This window comes from Pelodiscus sinensis, chromosome 1 (genome assembly GCF_049634645.1).
Source record: "Pelodiscus sinensis isolate JC-2024 chromosome 1, ASM4963464v1, whole genome shotgun sequence".
In the NCBI taxonomy this organism is placed as follows: domain Eukaryota; kingdom Metazoa; phylum Chordata; order Testudines; family Trionychidae; genus Pelodiscus; species Pelodiscus sinensis.
Genome location: NC_134711.1, coordinates 273,893,997 through 273,918,448, shown reverse-complemented (window position 1 = coordinate 273,918,448; position 24,452 = coordinate 273,893,997). Strand labels below are relative to the sequence as shown.

At 42.7% G+C, this 24,452-nt stretch overlaps 1 protein-coding gene across 4 annotated transcripts in view; it reads right to left on the bottom strand.

Annotated features, from left to right (window-relative positions):
- PCDH9 (protocadherin 9) overlaps positions 1-24,452 on the bottom strand; it is a 963,669-nt gene that overhangs the window by 527,496 nt on the left and 411,721 nt on the right. For 2 of the 4 annotated variants that reach the window (XM_075918915.1, XM_075918917.1), the window contains exon 3: positions 7,792-7,857. The exons of the other annotated variants lie outside the window; for them this stretch is intronic. In XM_075918915.1, the coding sequence (XP_075775030.1) occupies positions 7,792-7,857 (66 nt within the window). The remainder of the gene's footprint in view (positions 1-7,791; positions 7,858-24,452) is intronic. 4 annotated transcript variants of the gene reach the window in all.

The following is a 24,452-nucleotide window of genomic DNA, read 5'->3' as shown; positions in this document are numbered from 1 at the left end:
TTAAATATCCCGCGCTCCATTAACATGATCTCGCCGGCGCGCTAGTTCGAATCACAGCTGATTCGAACCAGGAAGCGCGCGCCGGGACGCGTTAGTTCGGACTAAAGCCCTTAGTCCGAACTAATGTTACTCCTCAAAAAATGAGGAGTAACATTAGTTCGGACTAAGGGCTTTAGTCCGAACTAACGCGTCCCGGCGCGCGCTTCCTGGTTCGAATCAGCTGTGATTCGAACTAGCGCGCCGGCGAGATCATGTTAATGGAGCGCGGGATATTTAAATCCCCGCTTCATTAACTACTTCGGTTGTCTCCATTTGCATCACTAGTTCGAACTAGGGATGCAGTGTAGACGTACCCTGCGGTAGCATCTACCCTAAGAAATAGGGATGTGATTTCTCTGCTTGTGTACTCATAGTCATGACATCTCTCACTTGCCTGAAACTGGTGGGTATGTACTAGGGATGTTAAATATCAGTTAACTGAATAATCGCGTAACCTCATGAATTCTTATTGGTTAGTCCAGTGTTTCTCAAAGTGGTCTGCGAAACCACTTTGAGAAACATGCTAACTGGCCACACCGGTGTGGCTCTCCTTGGCTACAAACGGGAGCCAATGGGAGCTGCAAGGTTCCATGGCTGCAGCACCGGTAAGTAAAGAAACCGGTGAAGCCAATTAACAGCTTTCCCAGGGTGGTTTCGCAGACCACTTTGAGAAACACTGGGTTAGTCGACTATTCTAAGTCCTCAGGGGTGGGGCAGGAAGCCAGTGTGCTCCGGCCCCAATCCTGAGGAGCCCCCTGCCACTGTATCATAGGCAGCAGCGTGGGGTGCCAGGGGGGAGCTGGTCCATAAGGGGAGCCAGTTTAAAAACCAGCTCCCCTCACCGATCAGCTGCCTGTCATCCTGCGCTGCTGCCTCTGATACAGAGACATTTGGAAAATAAAATGAAAAAAGGACGTGCTTCATGTAAATCATTGCTCGGGGGTGGGGCTGGAGTTGAGAGGTTCCATATGTAGGCTGCCCTGGGGAGAGATGAGTACTCTAGTCCTCTTTCACCACAGCAACTTGGGGCCTCTCCATGTCTGCTGCAGCTCCAATGGGCACAGCCATGGAAGAAGTGCTTGTCCTCTGGCTGGGGCAGATCCAGGTTAGGCTGGCTGAGAACCACAGAAGGACCATCTGTCTCTCCTCCCCAGCAACCTGGACAGCTCCAGGTTGGGTGCCCCTCCCCTAATCCCAGCACAGAGTTGCTATGGCTGGGGGAGGGGGAGGTTTGAGGCATCCCTGCCCAGAGCCTGATCACAGAGCTGCCAAAGCTGGGGGAAGGGAAGACATTCGCTCACTGGCCCAGAACAGAGCTGCTACAGCAACTCTGTGCTAAGGCTGGAGGGCAAAGGTGGAACTCTGTGCACCCAACCTGAGCCCCTGCCTTCCCTGAACCCACCTGGTCTCTTCTGTTTTGTTTTATGAGAAGCAATCCCATTCGAGATGCAGCCCATCTTCCTGGTACAACCAAACCCTTACGTTGCTTTATGTCATAGTAAGAGGAAGCTGTATATCAAATTTGGTGGTCCTAGCTTTTACTGATTAGGAGGAGTTCTTGAACAGACAAACAGGCTCTCTTAAATATATAGTGATTGGATTGCCACTTGCACTCCACACCAACACAAGGAAGTGAACTGAAAAATAAGCCCCTCATTTATACTCCTGCATGAGCTACCAGACCTGTCATGGCCATGGACATAGCTAAGATACCCAGACTGCAGGAAAGACCAGCAAATCCCTCTTCCTTATACCTTAGACAAGGAGGAAGCAAGGAGGGACTGTATTTCTGAGAAGTGTCTCTAAAAGTACAATGTCTCCCCATACTAAAACAAAATACAGGACTATGTAGCACTTTAAAGACTAACAAGGTGGTTTATTAGATGATGAGCTTTCGTGGGCCAGACCCACTTCCTCAGATCAAATAGTGGAAGAAAATACAGGCAGTCCCCGGGTTACGTACAAGATAGGGACTGTAGGTTTGTTCTTAAGTTGAATTTGTATGTAAGTCGGAACTGGTACATATTGTAGGGGAAACTCTAGCCAAACATTTCTCCAGAGCTCAGTTTTATTCTCCCACCCCTCACTTCCCTCAGTCCTTTATTCTCAAGCTGAGGTATCTGCTGAGAAAAGCCGCTCCGCGTCTCCCAGGTCTGCTGGGTGGGGCGCTAGCTTCGCGTCTCCATGGTCTGCTAGGGGGAAAAGCAGCTAGTGCGGGGTTGCCTCACCCCATTTGTAAGTAGGGATCCGATGTAAGTCGGATCCATGTAACACGGGGACTGCCTGTAGTCATAACCATATATACCAAAGGATACAATTTTAAAAAATGAACACATATGAAAAGGACAAATCACATTTCAGAACAGAAGGGGGATGCGGGGGGGGGGGGGAAGGTAAATGTCTGTGAGCTAATGGTATTAGAGGTGATAATTGGGGAAGCTATCTTTGTAATGGGTAAGGTAGTTGGCATCTTTGTTGAGCCCCCCGCGGAGAGTGTCGAATGTTAGCATGAATGACAGTTCAGAGGATTCCCTTTCAAGTGCAGATTTGAAAGTCTTCTGGAGTAGGATGCATGTAATTAGGTCGTTGAGACAGTGTCCTTTCTGGTTGAAATGGCAAGAAACTGTTTTTTTCTTTGTGATTCTCTCTAATATCTGTTTTGTGGGCATTGATCCTTTGGCGAAGTGTCTGAGACGACACTCTTCGCGGGGGGGGGGGGCTCAACAAAGACACCAACTACCTTACCCATTACAAAGATAGCTTCCCCAATTATCACCTCTAATATCATTAACTCACAGACATTTACCTTCCTTCCCCCCCCCATCCCTCTTCTGTTCTGAAATGTGATTTGTCCTTTTCATATGTGTTCATTTTTTTTAATTGTATCCTTTGGTATATATGGTTGTGACTATTTTCTTCCACTATTTGATCTGAAGAAGTGGATCTGACCCACGAAAGCTCATCATCTAATAAACCATCTTGTTAGTCTTTAAAGTGCTACATAGTCCTGTATTTTCTTTCAGCTACACCAGTCTAACACGGCTACATATCTATCACTATTCCCCATACTAAAGAGAGAGACAAAGATGAACACACTTCTACACTGTAAACATATATCACAAGGATTGCATATACTGTAAATATATACTTATGCCCACTAGCACATCACCCAAACATGTCAGCTAGAAAACCAAGGAGTTATAAAATTATATTGCGACACAAGAACAGATCTGCTTTCACTTCAAAAGGGCACTTCATTTTCCATATGCCATTTCATGTGCTTCTGCCATACATCTGACTCATGGCAAACATAAAATGGTTGGATTCATTATCATCTATAGGCTGGAACAAGTTTCATTTTAATCACATCAACCCCTATCTAAAATAGGAGATAAGTTCGAATTAAGATACGCAACTTCAGCTATGTTAATTGCATAGCTGAAGTCGAAGTATCTTAACTTGATTTTTGGCACTGTCCACACTGGAAGAAGTCAAAGGGAGAACACTCACCCTCCCTTCAACTTTCCTTACTCCTTTTAGGAGTAGGACTCCCAGCATTGACAGAAGTTCCCTTTCCATTTGAATTAGCATGTCTTCACTAGAACCACCAATCTAAACCCTGGAAGATAAACTGCGTCTGCTTCGATCTTATCTGTAGTGCAGACAAGGCCCAAGTGAGCAAATCCTTTGGGAAAACCTCAAGGGGAGGTGAATGAACCAAAAGGGTGAGTTAACTGTGCACTACTAATTAGGGAGAAAAAATGGAACAACTAACCCCCTCCAAACGTCTTAGTTGTTCTGTATCACTGGTACCATTTGGAAACAGAGAATAACACCTTGTGGGCCAGCATCTGCTTGAATTCATATTGCAGCTTATTCTTAATGACAACTATAATTAAAAAGACTTTTAAAAAGAAATTAAAACCTAATTAAAATTAAATAAAATCAGTGGCCATTCTCATGATTTTTCTTAAATTACTTAATTTAGGGAAAACAAATAAGCATGCACTTACACACATTACAATATATTTATTGCTAGCTAGTAAATCTGTTGTGAAATGTGATATCAACAAACATACAAGTATCATTTTCACAACAGAATTAGTCAGCCCTGGCAAGCTGGGGGATAAATTAAGCCCTGGATAGGGAGCAGGAGAAGGCAGGGAGTGGCAAAGGTGATGGTTGAGGAAAGCAGCCATATACACATCCCCAACGGGGCCTAATTTCTGGATGTCCCACACAAGCCTGTAAGGAAAGTCTTACTCCATTTAAGCCTCAACACAGGTAGTGCTTAATTGTGCCATGGCTAGCTAGGGTGTGATCCAGCACTTACAGACTTGGGAATTCATGGCCTCAGCACCTCTGGGTTTGCTGCATCAGTTATAAATGTAAAAAAAAAAAATTGCTTGAGCCCCACAACACAATTGCTTGAGCATTGACATCTCTTTCATTAAAAATTAAGCACTAAGCACAGGTATATAAGGTGATAGCCATTCAAGACTACTGAGACTTGTGGTAGAACAAGGTACTATTTAGTGAGCCAGACTGTGACCACCTTAATCTTACTGGTGAGAAGATCTAAAATCCATGGGGTTACTCATGTGAGTAATTGCTCATCAGTGTAAGAGTGGTAGAAGTAGATACATAATAATTTTGTTCAAATTAAAACAAGAAAGTACTAGGGTTGTCAAACAGTTAAAAAAACCCATCGTTAATCATGGAATTAATCATGCTATTAACAATAAAATATCATTTATTTACAAATTTGGGTATTTTCTACATTTTCCAATATATTTATACTATGTTGTAATTGAAATAAAGCCTACAGTGCTCAGTTTATTATTATTTTAGATTACCTATATCTGCACTCTAAAAAAAACCTCCAAAAGACATACTATTTTTCAATTCCTTCCTTACAATATTGCAATACAATCTCTTTAACCTGAAAGTTGAACTTAGAAATGTATAATTATGTACAAAAATAACTGCGTTCAAAAAAATGCAACAACAGTGTATAACATTAGATTGTACAAGTCCATTCAGTCCTACTTCTTGTTCAGCCAATAGCTCAAACAGGTATGTTCATGGGAGCTAATGCCTCCTGCTTCTTGTTTACAATGTCATGTTAAAGTAAGAACAGGCATTTACATGGCAGAGTAATAGCTGGCATCACAATGTATTTATGTGCCAGATGTGCTAAAGATTCAGATGTCCCTGCATGCTTCAACCACCATTCCAGAGTACATGGGGCCATGCTGATGATGGCTTCTGCTTGATAATGATCCAAAATAGTATGGACTGAAATGAACAGTACATGTTAATTTTCATCATCTGAATCAGATGCCACCAGTAGACAGCTGGTTTTCTTTTTTTCTTTTTGGGAGGGGAAAAGGGGGTTTGGGTTCTGAAGTTTCCATATCAGTTTGTCGCAGTTTTAAGATTTCTGATAGCATGCACCACACCTTGTGTCTCTCAGATTTTGGGAGGCACTTCAGATTCTTAAACCTTGGGTCAATTGCTGTAACTATCTTTAGAAATCTCAGATTGGTAACTTCTTTGTGTTTTGTCAAATCTGCAGTGAAAGTGTTCTTAAAAAGAACAATTTGTCATGAGTCATTATCCAAGACTGCTGTAACATGAAATATATGGCAGAATGCAAGTAAAAGAGCAGGAAAAATATAATTATCCTCCAATGATTTCAGTCATAAATTTAATTAACACATTATTTGTTTAATGGGCATGATCAGCATGGAAGCACGTATTCAGGAATGGTGTTTAAAGCATAAAGAATAATACAAAAGGCACATAAATACCTTGAAATGCCAACAATAAAAGTACTATGTGAATGCCTGATATTTTAAATAAGAAGCAGGCAGCATTATCCCCCATAAATGTAAACAAACTTTTTTTATTGATTGGCTGAACAAGAAGTAGGTCTCAGTGGACTTGTACAATCTAATGTCTTACATTGTTTTGTTTTGAGTGCAGTTATGTAAGAAAAAAATTTACATTTGTATGTTGCACTTTTCTGATAAGTGAAAGAACTGAAATAAATACTTGTATGAGGTGAATGAAAATAGTATGATTTATTTTATCATTTACTATGGAAATATTTGTAATAAAAATAATTACATAAAGCACTATATACTTTGCCTTCTATGTTGTAAAGGAAATCAATATACTTGAAAATGTGGAAAAGCTTCAAAAATATTCAATAAATTTCAATTGGTATTTTATTGTTTATTAATGCAATTAAAGCTGTGATTAATTGTGATTATTTTTTTGAGTTAATCATTTAGGATGTTAGTGTGTAAATGACTACACGATTAACCAATAAGCCTGGACTTAGCGGTTAATACTGCTGACTACACATCTCCCCACTCGCCTTGCTGCCTCTATATCAGAGGCAGCAAGGGGGAAAGTGGGAACCAGTGCTCACAAGCACCAGACCTGCCTGCTCCTGCGCTGCTGCCTTTGATAGAGAGGAAGCAGCACGCAGAATGAGGAGGCAGGAGGGAGTCAAGGAGCTGGTTTTTAAGCAGCTCTCCACTCATATCAGCTCTGCTACCTGCTGCTCCCCCTTCCTGCCTCCTACAGAAGTAATGGGGGCAGAGGCAGGCAGGAGCTGGTGCCACCTCCTTCCTCCCCCCGCCCCTTCCGCGCTGCTGCCTCTATCAGAGCTCAGAGCCCTCACGAACAGGGGCTGCTGCCACAGAGCAGCTTCTGTCTGCGGCAGGCTTGGGCGCACCACAGACGGGATTGCTGCCACCCAGAGATGTATCCGTATCTGAGGCAGCAGCACAGGACAGCAGGTGGGAGCTGGTTTGTGCGGGGAGCTGGTTTTTAAACCAACTACCCTCTCAGACTGGCTCTGCCTGCCACCCAGTGCTGCTGCCTTGAATAGAGAGGTAGCAGAATGGGATCGCAGGGGGGGCTCCCTGGGAGTTGGGCCAGGATTGCACTAGCTGCCATTCTGGAGGTTGTTGAATAGTCATGTAGACACTAAAATGTGATGCTGTTACATGGCTATTTAATTATACACTAACATTGCTATTTATCACGTGAGTTAACTGTGTTTAATCAACAGTCCTAAAAAGAACACATCTTCTTTCCTAAAGTAAATCTCAGCCACCTCACCAAAACCAAAAATGTTGGCTACTTATAGGGTATAAATTGCAGGGTCTCAAGTGTCAAAGTTTTTGAAAACATGGTTAAGACCGGGGTGGGGAACCTCCAGCATTCCGGATGCATGTGGTGTGTCAGGATTAGCTACTAGCAGACCACCAGACACTTTGTTTACTGGAGCGTCTGCAGGCACAGAGCACTACAGCTCCCAGTGGCCCTGGCTCAACCTTCCTGGAAAATGGGAGCTGCAGGAAGCAGCAGGATGGCCATTGGGAGCTGCAAGGTAAACAATTGTCTGGTGGCCCACCAGTGGCTAACGGCTAACCCTAACAATATGCATCCAGCCTGTGGGCTGTAGTTTCCGCATCCTTCATTTAGACTTGCAGGAGAGTCAATTTCTGCTCCTGCCAAAGTGCATGGTCCTAGTTTACCACTGCCTTATTTCAGTTTTACCCCAGGGTGCTGCTATTGAAATCAACAGAGTGGCAACTGTGCAAAATTGCAGTAAACCAGTTGCTATCAGCCCCAAGGGAAGTTACAACATTTGACTTCAATGGCAACACAATATTTAACTTGTTTATAAATATATATATTTTGCTTATTTATTTCATTGATCTGATATCTTACCACCCATGGTTTGTCAGGGACCCAAATCTCCCACAAGTACTTCGGCATATCTCCAAAATTCAGTGCCTAAAAAGCAAGTAATATTTAAATAAAAATGTGTGTTACTTTTACTACAGATTTTCAGATATCCCCCCACCCGTTGGCCCAGCATTGGCTCATATATAAAGCAGAAATATGGGTGAATCTCTGGCAGGGGAAGTGAAATAATTCTCTCTTGGGTGTTCAAGATTCTGAGAGCTTGTATCTTGATTATCCAAATACATGCTTGGTAACATTTGAAATGCTACAGCAAGCATCAATTTACTTCCTGAAGGCTGATATTACAACAACATATTGCATTTTGCTTTAATCTGGCAACAGCTTTTTCAAACTGCAGAGCAGGTACTTATTGTTCTGTTTAGTGAACTACCCACTGAAATTGCTAACTCATAATAAGAATAAATTTATTTTTTAATTTAATGCACTATTAAGCTTTTTATTAAGATATTATTAAATCAACCCTGAGACTTTAAAAAGCAAAACCAGCAGATCTTTAAAACTGCAATTAAAGTTGTGTTTAATATGGGAGCATTAATGGATGCTCATGCTCTGTTACTAACTGCTGAATATAAATAGCATTACATAGTTCAAATCCCTTTCTCGGTGTGGGACTGGGATACCTCAGAATAATCTGAATCCATATTTGTGGGATGAAAATTGCATCTGTGGGTTACATTCATGGATTACAAAAGTTTGCTGAATCTTCAGTGCTGCATAATGCTGTAGGAAATGACTCTTTGGGATATTAATTTTGACAACAGATCAGTAGCGCCACAGTAATTTTAAACAGTTGTAAACAGGAAGAATTCATGTATTCTACTTGAGAATCAAAGGGTAGCCAGAAAAATACATTCTTTTATTTTCTCTTCTCTGTGTATTGTGTTGCTCAGATATTCTATTATTATTTTATAAGAAAGGAAGGCCCTCCTAGACATCTAACATTAACTTAACAACATATGCGGAAAGTTGAATCACTTCAAATCCACCCTCAATAGAGTGATGGTTCTGAATTCCAAACAAACATCTTTGTGCGGTATATTCAAGGAGGACATTAGTATTCTGTTCAGCATTGTTTGCCCACTCCTTCATCATCATATGGTGAGCAAGAACATCAGAAAACTTTACATCAAAAAAGCATTGTCAACCCCAATGGAAAACACATGTCTGTTCCAAAGTACTCCCAGCAGAAATCTCAGATACCTTACGTGAGCCTTGTGTTCTTAGAAAGTTATGTCAGAGTTCTAAAAAGCTTTTTGAAAAACTATGTCTTGAAAGCAGGAAGTCTTCTTAACTATTTATATCAGCTGAAAGCAGTCTCCTCTTGATATTTCTGACTAACTTGGGTAGATCCTTTCTTTGTCAATTGACTTCCTCTTTCGCTGGTAATTTACGTCTGTCTGTCTTTCCACTTTTATAGATATAAATCAGTTGTAACTCAGCTGAAGTCAATGGAATTACAGAAGTGTAAAACCACTGAGAGAGGTCAAGTGAGGCTGACAGACTGACTGGGCCAATGGGAAAGGTGCCAGGGAGGGAAAAGGAGGGACACACTTGGAAGGGCAGGGTCTCAGGTGGAAAGGGCAGGCCTGGGACATTCCCTTCCCAGGCAGCCCTCAGCACTGTCTGGGGTGCACCACATGAGGCTCCGGTTGCAATTTAAAGGGTGTGGGGCAGTAGCCAGGAGCCCTGGGTCCTTTTGAATTGACAGGCTCTGGGTCAGTTGCCCCCTTTGCCCTCTCTGTCAGCCAGCCTGAGACAGGTGAATCAGGCCAAATGCTGTCTTCAGATAAATGTATGTGATTCCCATTCACTTTGATAGGAGTTATATGACACTATCTGAAGATAAAATTTGGCCTATGTTATCAAATATATTCCTTTAAACTATCAAAATGCTTCTAGATAGCTTTCAGAATTAGTTCCTACAAGTGATTTTGAAAAGAAGTATAATAAAAACAGTAATGTTAATAACAAATAATGCATCCCCCCTTCCAGATAAAGAAGCTGCAGAGACCATTAAAATACAAATGATAGACCATAGTGAAACATAGCAATACAAATATATGTATAATATGAGACAAAGTTGTATTTAATAATGCCATATTGTTTAAAGGACTGTAACCTTACAATCTGCCTTGAGTAAAGGAAGACACATAGCTGTACTGAGAATGAATTATGACTCAGATGCACACTTTCTCTGATAAGACTACTCCACAGATCAAAGGGAGATTGTTTCATTCTGTGTGCTACTTATTTCGTCCCAAGGGACTTGGGGATGCAAGCTCCCATTTCATCTAGGCAGAAGAGTAAGTGGACTTTGTTTCCTTGTCCAGATATATTAGAGCCATCTGAAGAGAAGAGGGGAGTCTTTAAGTGGCTGATCGTAATGAAAAAAAAAACCTATAAAAAAGAAAGACTTTAAAGAACATGTTAAAAGTGGCTAGGGATGACAACTATCATATCAGGAGATGAGACCCATAACTTAGAGTTCAAGACAGGGAAGACTCAGTCATCTCCTGACCTACTGAGCAATTAGAATCCTTGAACGGCTCTTGTTGTCAAAGAACAGACACTTTCCAGGTTCTGACCAGATTCAAGGAGACCTTGAATATATCAGTTTCTCCCCAGTAGGGAGTTTAAAAAGCCAGCATAATTGAAGATATCATCAAACATGCAGAATTTGTACCTGTAACTACAGTAGAATTTTCTAATCTTTTTGTTTGTAACTGTGCCTGGGTCTTATAAACTGACATCAGCAAAATCCTTCAACTGAAATACAATTGGGCAATCCATTTAATCTAGCATTCTCCATCTACAAACAGAAGGGTTGGTAGAATATCCTGGCTGAATACCAATTTGGGGAAAGTGACATAAAATCAGCATCATGGGTGATGTACTGCAATCCTCCTGCAAGGGAGATAACAACAAGAAGTTCTGCCGTCTGCTCTGTTTCCCAACAAAATGAGCCAACTGAACCACAGACCTGCAAAAAGTAATGAAAGCTGTCTACAGTGTCATCACTTACTGTACAAAAGTAAGAGCAAGGGCAGATTATCTTAAAACTCCCACAGTAATCATGCTTTTGTCAACTAAAAAATCCAATACACAGTGAAATCCTATCCATGCTTTATTTCTAATTATTCTGCATCTTTCTTGTTTATTAAAAGAGCTTGATCTTGCAGTCCATAACTAGGCAAAGTTCCCAGGAAAATTAATGGAACTGTTGCTAGATTATGAACTGCAAACTCAGAGTTGACATCTTTCTTTATCCATGCATCCACCTATCAAAATGTGAGTTTTTTGCTCTCTCCCCCCATATCTTCCAAAATCCAAGAAATTCGTAAGAGTTTGATTTTTTTAAATGTATTTTAAATAAGAAATCAGAATCCTGAATTAGGGAGCTCTGAATCAAAAGGATAAATTTTGGATTTTAATCCTAACACTGTCAAATCTCCCTTCTTCTGGTGAGCTGTTCCACCATTGATATTTCAGTGCTGAAAACTGGTGACTACCTAGACCTGAAAGTCAAAACCTTTGTCTCTTCAGCCAGATCATCCAGAGAGGTGTGCATAATGCCTGTGTAGTGTAGCAGTTTCAGATCGACACATTAAATGTGTAAGTAAGTCTTTACTCAGGCAAAACTCCTACTGAAGCTAATACAGCAAATAGTAAGAAATGCTGAACTTGTAGCTCTCTGGGCACATCCAAACTACATTCCTCTTTTGAAAGAGGAATGTAAATGAGGCGAATCAAAAGTGTAAATGAAGCACGGATTTAAATATCCCGTTCTTCATTTTCATATTTGTGTCCGAGCGCTTTTTCGAAAAAAGGTTTTTCGAAAGTGAAAGCACTCTAGAAGCGGTTCTTTTGAAAAAACCGACCCCTTTTTCAAAAGAACACGTACTCCTCGTTTTTTAAAGAGTATGGGTTCTTTCGAAAAAGGGGGGGTTTCGAAAGAACTGTGTCTAGACAGCGCTTTCACTTTCGAAAAACCCTTTTTCGAAAAAGGGCTCAGATGCAAATATGCAAATGAAGCATGGGATATTTAAATCCGAGCTTCATTTGCACTTTCAATTTGCCTCATTTACGTTCCTCTTTGGAAAGAGGAATGTAGTCTTGACATAGCCTCTGTGTCATCTTTACTCCTCTGCAGATTCAGAGGGAAATAGGTAAAGAAGACAAAACAGTTTCTGGCTAGTGAATAGGATAGCGGAGACCTGGGATTTTTCTACACAGAGCCTTAAAGGACAGATAAAGTATAAATTCTAATGAGCACCAGAGTGTTGCACACTAACCATCCGTGTAGACTCTGCTGGCATGCACTAAAAAGTTTAATGTTGGAGCACATTAAAATTTACGTCTCAGACTAAGGCATTATGCAGACAATCCCTTGGATTTATACCTACTTCTGCCAGAATTTTGTGTGTAACCTTAGGCAGGTCACTCAAGCTGGAAGCTTCACATGAAAAACAAAATTCTATTTTTAGACATCCAAATAAATTACTTGAATTTTTGAGATGATCATCACCCACAACTCCCATTGATGTCAATAGGCTTGTGTGAAAATAGGCTTGCAGAATCCAGCCCTTTATTTTCAGGAATCTGATGTCTGTTTGACACTTATCCACTGGGATCATTTACAAAATCATTGCTCTGAAGACAGATCCGGCTTCCTTTGCAATAAATTCTGTATGGTAAGGCCCCCACATACATTAAAGGAAATAAAGCCAAGAGGCATTTTATACAATAGTCTAAGAAGAGACATTAGACCAGATGATGGCCAGTCCCTTTCATTGGTATGCATACATGGTGACTCACTTCCTCATTCACCCCTACACTCCGGTGCAGTTAAGCCACACTGCAGAAGTTCTTCACTGTCTTCAGATGGGTATTAAAATCAACGCTCCCAGAGGGATAGTTCTGGATAATTCCTGGGGTGATGTAGCTCTGCACTGGAAGCTACCTAGGACTGATCCTTTATATGCAGATGTAAAATCATCTTCACAGAAGGAGACCTCTCTCAAAAACAGAGGAGAAAGTTAAATATTCCCCTCTATTTACAGCAAGGAAATAAAGGATCAAAAAAGAAAGGAAAATAATGCATCAAGGAACCTGAATTTAGATGTGTCCTGACATTTTCATGCACACAAAAATACCTCCACAATAAACATTTAATTCAAGGAAAGAGCACCAGATGAGCCCTTGCCAACTTATGCTGCTTCTGCGTCTGCCAGTTTGCATTACCTATCCTGGCTTTATCATTTTATTGCCTGCAACTTGCCTTTATTTTTTTGTTTGTTCATGAAGGAATGGACCCTACTGTGCAAAGGGAAAAAACCCCACCAAGTTTGGTCTATACAAATTGCAGCTTTTTATTGTACACAAACTTGGAAAGCCATCAAAACTATTGTACATTAAAAGAACCCAAATACACAGACAAATGTGAAATCAATTATGCCCTTATGGTGAACACCACTGCTATCTTAAAACAAATCAGTTACAGCAGATAGCTAATCATGCAAAGGTTTGTGGTTTTTTTCAGAGACAAACACATCCACTCACTGTTAAAGACAAGGTCAGAGGTACTCCACCACATTTTTGCCAATAAACATTTTTGTGTCCTATTGTCTGTCAAGAAATTGCCAGTAATGGTTTCACAGTGGTGTTAATGGCAGTTATGGACAGAAAAATATCAAAGTGGAGATCTGGTTTGCAGATCTGAGAGAAGCATCTGAACTATATGGGGGGTAGACATCATAATTCAAGTTCTGCTTTCAGAGAGTGTTTTGATTCTCCTACATCACTGGTCACCAACTTGGAGCCTCTGACAGGTGATCTTGATTGGTTTGACTGGGAGGCTATCAAGTGCTGGCACTTCAACTGCCCCTCCCCCTACTGCCTTGTTGCTCTTGCCCAGAGCCTCAGAGCTGCCCCCTGGGAGCCTCTTGCTTGTTGTGCAGGGTAGGGGGGACAGAGGCAGGGAGAGAGAGGCAGAGAGACGTAGGGCAGGACCTCAAAGAAAGGGTGGGACAGAGGTACTTGGGTTTGAGGAAGATCCTGACCTGACAATGTCAAAAAGTGATTTGTACTTAAAAAGGCTGGAGACCACTGTCCTACATGTAACACTGTGTAATGCCATGACACACAGTGCGGGCAATAAGCTTATTTACTCTGTAATTAAAGTCTCATTCTCCCCCCTCAAATCTTACTTGAAGGTTACTTCTATTACTTAGCATTCCATTGCTGACCTACACACAACCTTTATTCCAGATGCCATGAAGTGTCATGTTAATTGTTTAGAAACAAAAAGAGAAACTAAGGGTATGTCTACATGTGACGAGGAAGCCGATCCCCGCACTCAGCCCGGCTGGCCGGCGGGTGCCGGCAGCGGGGAAGGGCCGTGGGACGGGGAGGTCGATTCCCGCACTCAGCCCAGCTGGCTGGCAGGTGCCGGCAGCGGGGAAGAGCCAGAAGTGGCCATAGCGGGCACCCGGGAGACCGCGGGAGAGAGTCGAGTCCCGGCAAACCCCAGCGGCCTTCCAGGAGCTGCCAGGAGCGAGAGTGCCACCAGTGCCGCAGACAGCCGCAAGCTGACTGCCTGCGCAGCCGCAGACAGTCAGGAGACCAGGCGGGTGGGCACTAGGGCCCAGGAGGTGCTCTCTGATGGAGGGGGCGTAGGAGGGTGGGACGCCGCCCAGGACGCTCAAAAAGGCGAACGCGGGAGTCGGGGGGGGAGAGAGCGGGGGCTGGCTGTGCTCTCAAACCCCACAGGTGGAAGCGAGGCGCTTGGAGGAGGGAAGGCTCCACGGGCTTCAGCCCGCCAAGGCAAAGCTGCGGACACCAGCGGGAAGTGCGGAAGGGATGGGCGGAGCCGTGCGGCAACCGGCACCCGACCCGGACGAGCCCGGAGCGGGCTGCTAAGAAGCCAAGGAGCCCCAGGGACACTGGAGGCATGACTGGCGACCAGAGGATGGCTAGAGTGAGCCGGGGACCGATAGGGAGAGACTGAGAAAGTGGGGGAGCCGGCGGGCTGAACTGACCCTCCCGCTACACTACACTATAGAGTTATTTCGAAATATCTAATTTCGAAATAGTTATTTCAAAATATCTTATTTTGAAATAACGCATCTACATACAAAATGCATTTCGAAATAGCTTTTTGATATTTTGAAATAGCACGTCCACACTGATTGGACACAGAATCGCATTTAAGGCCAGCCGGAACTTGTTCTGGCAGGGCATCAGGTGACCAGAGCACCCTGGGAAGGGCTGAAGGCCCCCATTTCGAAATAATCGTCTACATAGCACTTATTTTGAAATAGCAATTTCGAAATTGGCGGTATTCCTCGTGGAATGAGGTTTACCAATTTCGAAATAAGCCCTCTGCTATTTCAAATTAATTTCAAAATAGCAGTTGGCTTGTGTAGATGCTAGGAAAGATATTTTGAAATAATGGCTGTTATTTCGAAATAACTTTGCTGTGTAGACATACCCTTAGCCAATACAAACATAATAGTAAAAACATAGACTCAGAATTTAAGATAGACTCAGAATTTAAGGCAGGAATGGACCATTATGATTATCTAGTCTGAACTTATGCACATTGCAGGGCACTGGACTTTGCGTATTCAATCCTGTAATGGACCCATAATCTGAGGCTGAGTTATTAAAGTCCTTACATCATAATTTAAGGATTTCAAGTTACAGAGAAACCACCATTTGCATTAGTTTAAACCTGCAGGTGACCCTGCTGCAAAGAAGGCATCCTCTCCCAGGGTACGTCTACACTATAGAGGAAATAGAAGCTGTCGCTGTCAATCTTTCAGGGTCTGAATTAGCGTCTAGTGAAGACAAGTAATTTAAAGTGAGAGGGGCACTCTGGTCGATGTTGGGAACCCAGCTTTCACAAGGAATAAGGGAAGTCAAAGGAAGAGTGTTCTTCCTTCGACTTCCTGCTATGTTGACAGCACCAAAAGCCGAGTTAAGCCACTTCAACTTCAGCTACACAATTAACATAGCTAAAATTGCATTTCTTAACTCGACTTCATTCGGTAGCATAGACGTACTCCCAGTGTTTTTTCTAATCTGACTCAAGGGAAAATTCCTTTGACTCTGAGCATTTTGGCAAGACTGAACGTACCGTAACTCAGAGTGGCATTCCCTCCAATTCCCATCCCCAATGGTAGGCAATGGGACTGTGGTTGGGGAGGGCTCTGAGTCAGTGTTCCCACTAAGATGTGTGGCAACACAGTTTCACAGGTGTTTAATCAGTCCTGAGGTTCAGGGTTCCATGCAGGGAACTGACTGACTGGGAGTGGCTGATTAATCACCTGTGAAGCTGTACTGCCCTGCAGCTTAAAGGGAACACTCAGAGCCCTCCCCAACTACAGTCCCATCACCAGCCATTGGGGATATTTGCTACTAGCAGTCACAGGTTTGCCATATGCCATTGTAGTTAGTCTCATCAACCCATTCCTTCCATAGACTTAGTAAGCTAAGTCTTCAATCCTGTTTAGCATTGCCAGCCCCCTAGCATGGGTCTGGGCTCTATGGTCATCTGAAGAAGTGGGCTGGTCCACGAAAGCTCATGATACCATGTACATGTTTTGTTAGTCTAAAAGTGCTACCAGACCATTTGTTGTTGTTTTTTCTGTACAGACTAACTCGGCTACCCCCTGAAGCTTAGGAATTAAAGATCAATCTTTAATTAAAGATTATGTCATATGAAGAAACCCCCAGGTTTTGATCTGAGGAAGTGGGTCTGGCCCACGAAAACTCATCATCTAATAATCCATCTTGTTGGTCTTTAAAGTGCTACATTGACCTGCATTTTGCCCCAGGAAAATGTCCAACAAAAATTGGCAACCCTAAGCCTGGTCATTTTTATAGCTTTCCTGCCTCTAACAGAACTTCCCTACTCTGATGGTTAGAAACTTTCACCTAATTTCAAGCCTAAACTTGCTGATAGCCAGTTTCCCCTCAAGGTCTTTCATCTTTGGAACCCTTCTGTTCTTGTATCCTCTTCTCACATGTGCTTGTTTTTTATGCAATGTCTAATTAAGACTCAGCTCTTGGAATGAGGATTATTTTACGTGTGGAAAGCTTCATCACACCTGTGGCATGGTATAAATAATATATATAAAAGTTACTTTCAGGCTCTAGGCTACTTGAGGCACAAGAAACCTAATCATTTCAACTCTGATGGACAATGCTTGATAATTGTCAACTAAAGTTTCCTTGTTTATTTTTAGTTGACACTTAAAAGAAATAGATTCAATTTAAGTTTACCTACCCAATAATATCTTACCTGGAAAGTATGGAATTTTGCTGCTTTGCTTGTGCAACTTATTAATATTTTTACCCCGCTACTCTATTTAAAATATTCGAGGTAGCTTACAAGTTAAAAAAACAAAATACAAATATATAAATAAAATTAAAATACCCCAGAGGGACATAAAATCTGCTAAAAACATCTGGAGAGGAGGAACACACATATACAGACTCAAACACCAATAAAAGCACGAGTAAAAAGGGTGGCTTCAGCCTGATGCCGAAATAATGCTAACGTTGGCGCCATGCGAATATCCCAAGGATGAGAATTCCACAGCCTGGGAGCAAAAGCTGAGAAGGCCCTGTTTCACGTAGATATTAATCTTATCTCCATAAGTGGGGTGACACTGAGCAGAGCCTCTCCAGCTGACCTCAATCCCCGGGCAGGTTCATATGGGAGAAGATGGTCCTTCAGATACCCTGGACCCAACCCATTTAGGGATTTATAGGTCATAACCAAGACCTTAAATTGTTCCCAGAAATATACCGGAAGCCAGTGCAGCTGCCGGAGAACTGGCATAATGTGCTCCATATAATGAGTATTAGTTAAAACTCAAGCAGCCGCATTCTGGACCAGTTGAAGTTTCCGAAGGCTCTTCAGAGGCAGACCAACATAAAGCGCATTACAGTAATCCAGCTGGGGTGTGACAAGAGCATGGATCATTGTAGCCAAGCCATGCTTGTCCAGGAATGGTTGCAGCTGGTGGATCAGACGAAGCTGCCCAAAGGCACTCTTGGCCACAGAAGAAATCTGGTTCTCAAATGTTAAAAAAGGGTCCAGGAATTCTCTCAAGCTACCTATCTGCTCTTTCAGGGGGAAAGTAACCCCATCTGGAACAGATACCATGCCACATTCACAAACAGATGGCCTCCTGATCCACAGGACCTCAGTCTTATCCGGATTCAACTTCAGCTCATTTGACTTCATCCAGGCCATCACCACCTCCAGACATTGGTTTAGATCACTCACTACTACCCCTGGTTCTGATGTCACAGGGAAATAGAGTTGGGTGTCATCTGCATATGGATGGCACCGTCCTCCAAAACTTCTTATGACCTCTCCCAGAGGCTTCATGTAGATGTTAAACAGCATAGGGGACATGATGGAAGCTTGTGGGACCCCATAGCACTATTGCCACAGGGTCAAATAGTAGCCCCCTAGCTCTGCCTTCTGAAAGTGTCCTGACATGTAAGACCAGAACCACTGTAGAACAGTGCCTCCAATACCCAGTTCCATTAGGCGTTCCAAAAGGATACCATGATTGATGGTATCAAAAGCCACCAAGAGATCCAAGAGAATCAACAGGGACGCATTCCCTCTGCCTATCTCCCAGTGTAGGCACTCTCAAGTAGATAAGATGAGCCACAGCTTTTTAAATGTTAATTTAACAGGATTTTACACACTTATCCAGTCTACCAAATCTAACAGCAGGCACCTAGACGTACTATAGAGTCAATGACAAACCTCCCTTTCAACTTAAGTGGGCCAGGACTGACCTTTGTTCTTACAGCTAATCCATAACTTTAGCAATTATGAACTACTTTACCTTCGTAGCATATCACATGTCTGTTTTCTTTGTCTCTACCAGGTCCCCTTAAAGATGTGTTCTCAGGGTGACATTCCACCAGCTTCATTCAGATATTAATTAAGGACTGAGAAAGAGTGACAAGACTCGGCCCTCTATGAACACAAACTCTTCTAGTCAAGGAGATATTGTGAGATACTTTGTGAAATTGCACCTGTATGAAACACATTGATGTTTTCAATCAGCTTTAAAAGGGCTGCATTCCACATACCAAAAGACAAAATCACAATTGGCATATTTATTGGTAGTCTCAGGCAAAAAGGCGAAGGATTCAAACTGCTCTCTAACCCCGTGAGACTGCCCCTCAGGATCAATGTTGACATACACTCTTGCATCAGGGTGAAGAAGTTTGTACTGTACTACATCTGGGATAAACAGAGAACTTCAGCCTCCAGTGTTGTCAGATCTATCACCTTTCACTAGCATAAGACTTCTTTAAAACTGGAAGCAGTGGAGTCTGTATACAGATCTGCTATCTGAAGGCATATCAGCAGTCAGGAAAAGCTAGAACACTTCTGACACCATAAGACACTGACAAACCCAAATGCCCTAGAAGGAAAAAAGAGCACACCTTTGAGACTACACATTCCGCATAGGCCCCCTCCCTAAGTGTTTTACCCATAGTAGCAGCACATTCTTCAAGAGTCAAACAAACCTATCCCTTCAGAAGCAATAGCAGTCTCTCTCGCTTTTCACATTCAGAAAAGAAATTTGCTATGCTGAGAAAGAGAAAGGTCAATTCTTTACACCTCAGAAGAGAGCTGCAATGTGATAGGAAGACTATCGGGCATGAAAAGCTACATTTTGCTAGAACCCCAAAGGAAGCCAGGATTCAGCTGTAAAACTGGCACTATGACTCAATGCTCTAATTTATCCCAGTTTAGTGTTTTGACTCTACTTTGTACTGAGAGTTTGAATCCCAGCTGGGAACAAAAATCTACAGTGAGACTTCCTGGATCTCATTTACTGAGGTAGCAGGGTCATTCCCAGTTATGAGGAGAGTGACAGTGTTGGACGGTGTGCACTGATGGTACTGAGAGAGAAAGACAGTCACAGTATGTGTATTACCCTTCATTATTAGACAAAGTGGGGATGTGCTTCTGATCCCGAAATGAGGATATGCAGAGTTGATTGTGACAAGTTTCATTTTCCCACCATAAAGAGCAGTGCCAAAGCAATCATACTGAGGACCCTTGAGACATAGGGGAGATAAATCTAGTCTCAGAAAGAAACCTCAAAAATTATTCTGATTACAGTGCTTAAGGAACAATTGATTGAACTCTCCCTTGGCAACTTTTTCCCATCACAAAATGGAAAAATATTTTGTCAAGATTTATCTAAAGGAGCTCCATTGTTACAGACGTTCCTCTTCAATTATTCATACATCCTGTTTCTGGTAAATCTTATCTGATTCTCTCTTCTTTCTAAATGTCATGAGTTTTACCCTGGCACTTGCACCAATGTTAACATTTGAAGGGGGGGGGGGGGAGACTGTATTTAAGTTTAATAGATTTTGTATTTAATAATGTAGTCAATAAAGTCAAACCACTTAATCAAAACAGGCTGCTCTACTCTGGACACTAAAATGCCTTAAATGAAGTATGTTGCTCCCATTATACATTATTCAGCCATTATTTCTGCCCCTAAAGATAAAAAATAAAAATTTACACCTTCCAGACTATACTTCATCAATAAATATTGCTGCTCTCTTAAATAAATGAAATGGCCTTCAATTGACTTAAAAGTGCTCTGCGCTATAAAACATAGTTTACCCTAAAGTGAAAATAGAGGACAAGAATAAAAGCATACTGTATTTGCATCATTGCATGTTATTTTAAAAAGATGACAAGCACAAAGATGAGACAGTGCCAAGCTGAATCAAAGGGTGTGAAAACCAGCTAGTTCTACCATCCTACAGTAATCCCGCCTTGCCAGCATTTGATTTGTATCAGTGAGTACAATAATATAATGTAATTAGTAATGGTAATACCACTGCAAATAGTACAAACAGTATTGCTCTGCTGCCTTTAAATTAGTTTTGTAAGCACGTTAATAATATACCATCAAGCATCAATACAAATCCTTGACAGTCCCAGGAAAAGAGATTGTGCATGTCTAAGCAATTTTCTCATACACAGGTTTTCTTTAGAAATACATGTTGTCAGTATTCCATTAACTCAAATGGGGGTGTATACACAAAAGAAGCTCTGCTAAAGAAGTTTGATTGCTGGCCAAGAAAGCATGTGTTCAATAGACTGTGTTCACTGCTGCCTGGGTTGGGGTTATAGGTGTCACTATGTCCAGAGAATTTTGCTGTAAAAGAAATCCTGCTGTTCAGCGAACACATTTCTCATCGCCCTGATAGGTACAGAAACTTCCCATGGACAATATTTACACACATTCTGCTCAATATGACAGGCTCTTCTTTGTTGTCTGCCATGTTTTAGCTATGGTGCTTGCATGTATATATTACACACACACACACACACACACACTGGGCCAGATCAAAGTCCACTGACATCAACATGAGTCTTTCCACATTAATTTCCTTAAAGCAGGCCCTAAATGTGGAACACTTAAACAGAAAACAAATGTCCTCATATAGTTCTGCTACATTTCCTAGTCATGAATTCAGGGTTCCTAATTCATGAGTGTTATATCAGAGGCAGAACTGAAAACACCACCTATATGAAGTGTTTCCTTACATTTTATACAGGCAGTCCCCGGGTTACGTACAAGATAGGGACTCTAGGTTTGTTCTTAAGTTGAATTTGTATGTAAGTCGGAACTGGTACATATTGTAGGGGAAACTCTCGCCAAACATTTCTCCAGAGCTCAGTTTTATTCTCCCACACCTCACTTGCCTCAGTCCTTTATTCTCAAGCTGAGGTGTCTGCTGAGAAAAGCTGCTCCACATCTCCCTGGTCTGCTGGGGCGGGGGGGGGGGGGCGCTAGCTTCGTGTCTCCCTGGTCTGCTGGGGGGAAGCAGCTAGTGCGGGGTTGCCTCACCCTGTTTGTAAGTAGGGATCTGATGTAAGTCGGATCCATGTAACCCGGGGACTGCCTGTACATTAGAAGCATTTTGAATACCCATAGCATGCAATCTATGAAATTAATGTACCTTCAGCTTCAACATTCACACACATTCCTGAAAAATACTGCCCATTACACACATATTTTTATAAAAGGAAAATTGGAGCCCAACCTTTAACTTATGTCAATAGTCATTACAGGCTGCCCCCAACTTGCAATGCGATCAGCTCCGGGGATAGTGTCGCAAGTCGGGAGCATCATAACTCGAGCCCGCTTTTATGACAGGCATCGTACACTGTCATAAATGCGGGGCCGAGGACATAAATTGGGGAATTTTGGCCCCTTGCATGTGTACGGAAAAGGTTGTAAGTGCGGGGGGCCGTAAATCAGGCCATCATAAAGCAGGGGCCTCCTGTACATGAATAATCACATAAATATCATGGGACTATTCAGTCACATAACTAAGGGTTCACAGCATTGGTCCTGATGTGCTGTTACAACAAAGTATTGGACAATCATTGGCCAAAAGAGCTATTTTCCAATTTGTCTGTCAGCTATTCAAATTTATTCCATTTCAATTATGTAAAAACTATGTCCTAAATCTGGCATACAGCATAGGAGTAGTTAGCTTACTAGCCTTACCACTGTGCAGGAGTGATACTATTTTAAAGGAGATGTTAGTGTTTGTGGATTCAGTTTCAACTGATTTTTAAAGATAAATTATTTCCATGTACACCCTGTTTGACTAAAGTTTAGGAAGAGTGAAGGATTTTGGGTTAAGGACATTAATCTTAAGAATGTGTGTGTGTGTGTATTTATATATATATAAACACTACTCAAAAGTTAGGAAGTGTGAGACTTGAGGTAACCTCTGTCTCGCTCAAATGTTGACAGATTTTTACAAGACCCAATAGTGCCTTACCACTACAAATATGCTAAACACAATGTAGTAGGATGAGGGCCTGAAATATAAGCTCTTGTTAGAAAGATCCCCATTGTAATGAGAATACACAAGTAAGTGGTCCTGTACAGTCTGCAGAATACTAGGATCGTGCCTCAGTGATAATAAACCTGACAGGGTGCCTTTGCTAAACATATCTGTGGATTTATTGGGCAGTTCAACTGAGGTCTGCTATTTCCTCCTGTGACGGACCGGGCCGTGTCTGGGCTCAGCTGAGGGCATCCGCTCAGGGCGAATTGCTCAAATCTGGGGCTCCTTACAGCCCCCAGACTGGTGACCTCTCCAAACAGGCCACAAACCAGTCCCACAGAGCGCTTCAGCAGCCTGCCTGAAGCCTCACGAGCAAAACCCCTCCGACACCCCAGCAATATCCATGCCCCAGATGGCCCCGGGCCTATACACAGGTGGGGGGGTCCTAGTACCCAATCCCACCTACCCCGAACAAGTTCTGTCTGGTTCCAAGAAACCAGCCACAGATCCCTGGTCAATTTACCCTCTGGATCTTACCCACAAATCACGCTGGGCCAGTCCTTTAGAATCTATATCTAAAGGTTTATTATCACAAGCAAGAAAAGCATGAGAGTAAGGTTGTTAAAGAATAGTACGTTACATGCACCGAATCTCCCAGTCCTCGATGCAGGCTCTAGCAGAGATGTTACAGCTGCTGGTTTAAAAGTTCTTGTTGCACATCCTAGCATCAGGATGGGTTCACAGGTCTTCCGGGCTCTTCGATCCCTGCAATGCTGCCTCTGGGATGAAGTGCTGAGCTGAGAACAAAATGGCATCGACCACATGGCCTCTTTATACCTCCTTCCTGGCCCCTTCTGGTATGCAGCAGGTCACCTGGTCCTCAGCCTCTCTCTGCTGGCCGCTCTTAGGTGTCCGCCCTCATGCTTTAGGTGTGTCCTTGGCCCATTGAGTGCCATTGTCCCACAGGGCCTCGCTAATTAGCATGTCCACAGGCCCGGGCTCTGCCCAATGCTCAGCCACATGCAGAGAAGTATTCAGTATCCACACAGACTACAGATTCCTAACTACACACACAGACATTACACAACCGCATAAATAGCTTACACAGGATTATCAGATAATAAGCCTCTATTCAGCACCCCACATGGCCCCCTTTTATACCATTGTTGGGGCTAGCACCCCCACCTATGGGTGCAGCCATGATCTGGCTGCTTCCCTCAAATTCCAGTAACATGACACCTCCATCTGGGCAGAACTGGCCCAACATGCTGAAAGAACACAGCCACACGTCTGAGCACATGCAGTGCACCCCAGTGGGAAGATCACCATGCCAATTCATTAGCACTGGGGCCTCCCAACTGCAGCAATGAGGCAGAGCAGTGCTGGCTGCCACCAGAGGATCACTCAGATTAAGTCCCACAAGTCTGTGTACCAGGTCAGAATGCCGCTTACTCAGTTTTCACCCTTACATCCATTCAACACAATACTAGAGTTGCAAAGCAAAACTTCAGCAATGCTGCTTGCCCTCTACCCCCAACGGCCCCCAACACAAGATTGTGATACCACCCTATTTTGCCTCTGCCACTCCCTCATCATAATGGAGAGGCCATGGGGACCAACCTAAGATGGCAGAAAGTCATCCAGCTTCTGCACCAGGCCTCCGCCCATGGACCTGTCCTGACTTGCACTGCTTTCAGCAGCTCATGTGCTCTCTGTTCTCCCTGCAAGATATTCATGTTGACAGT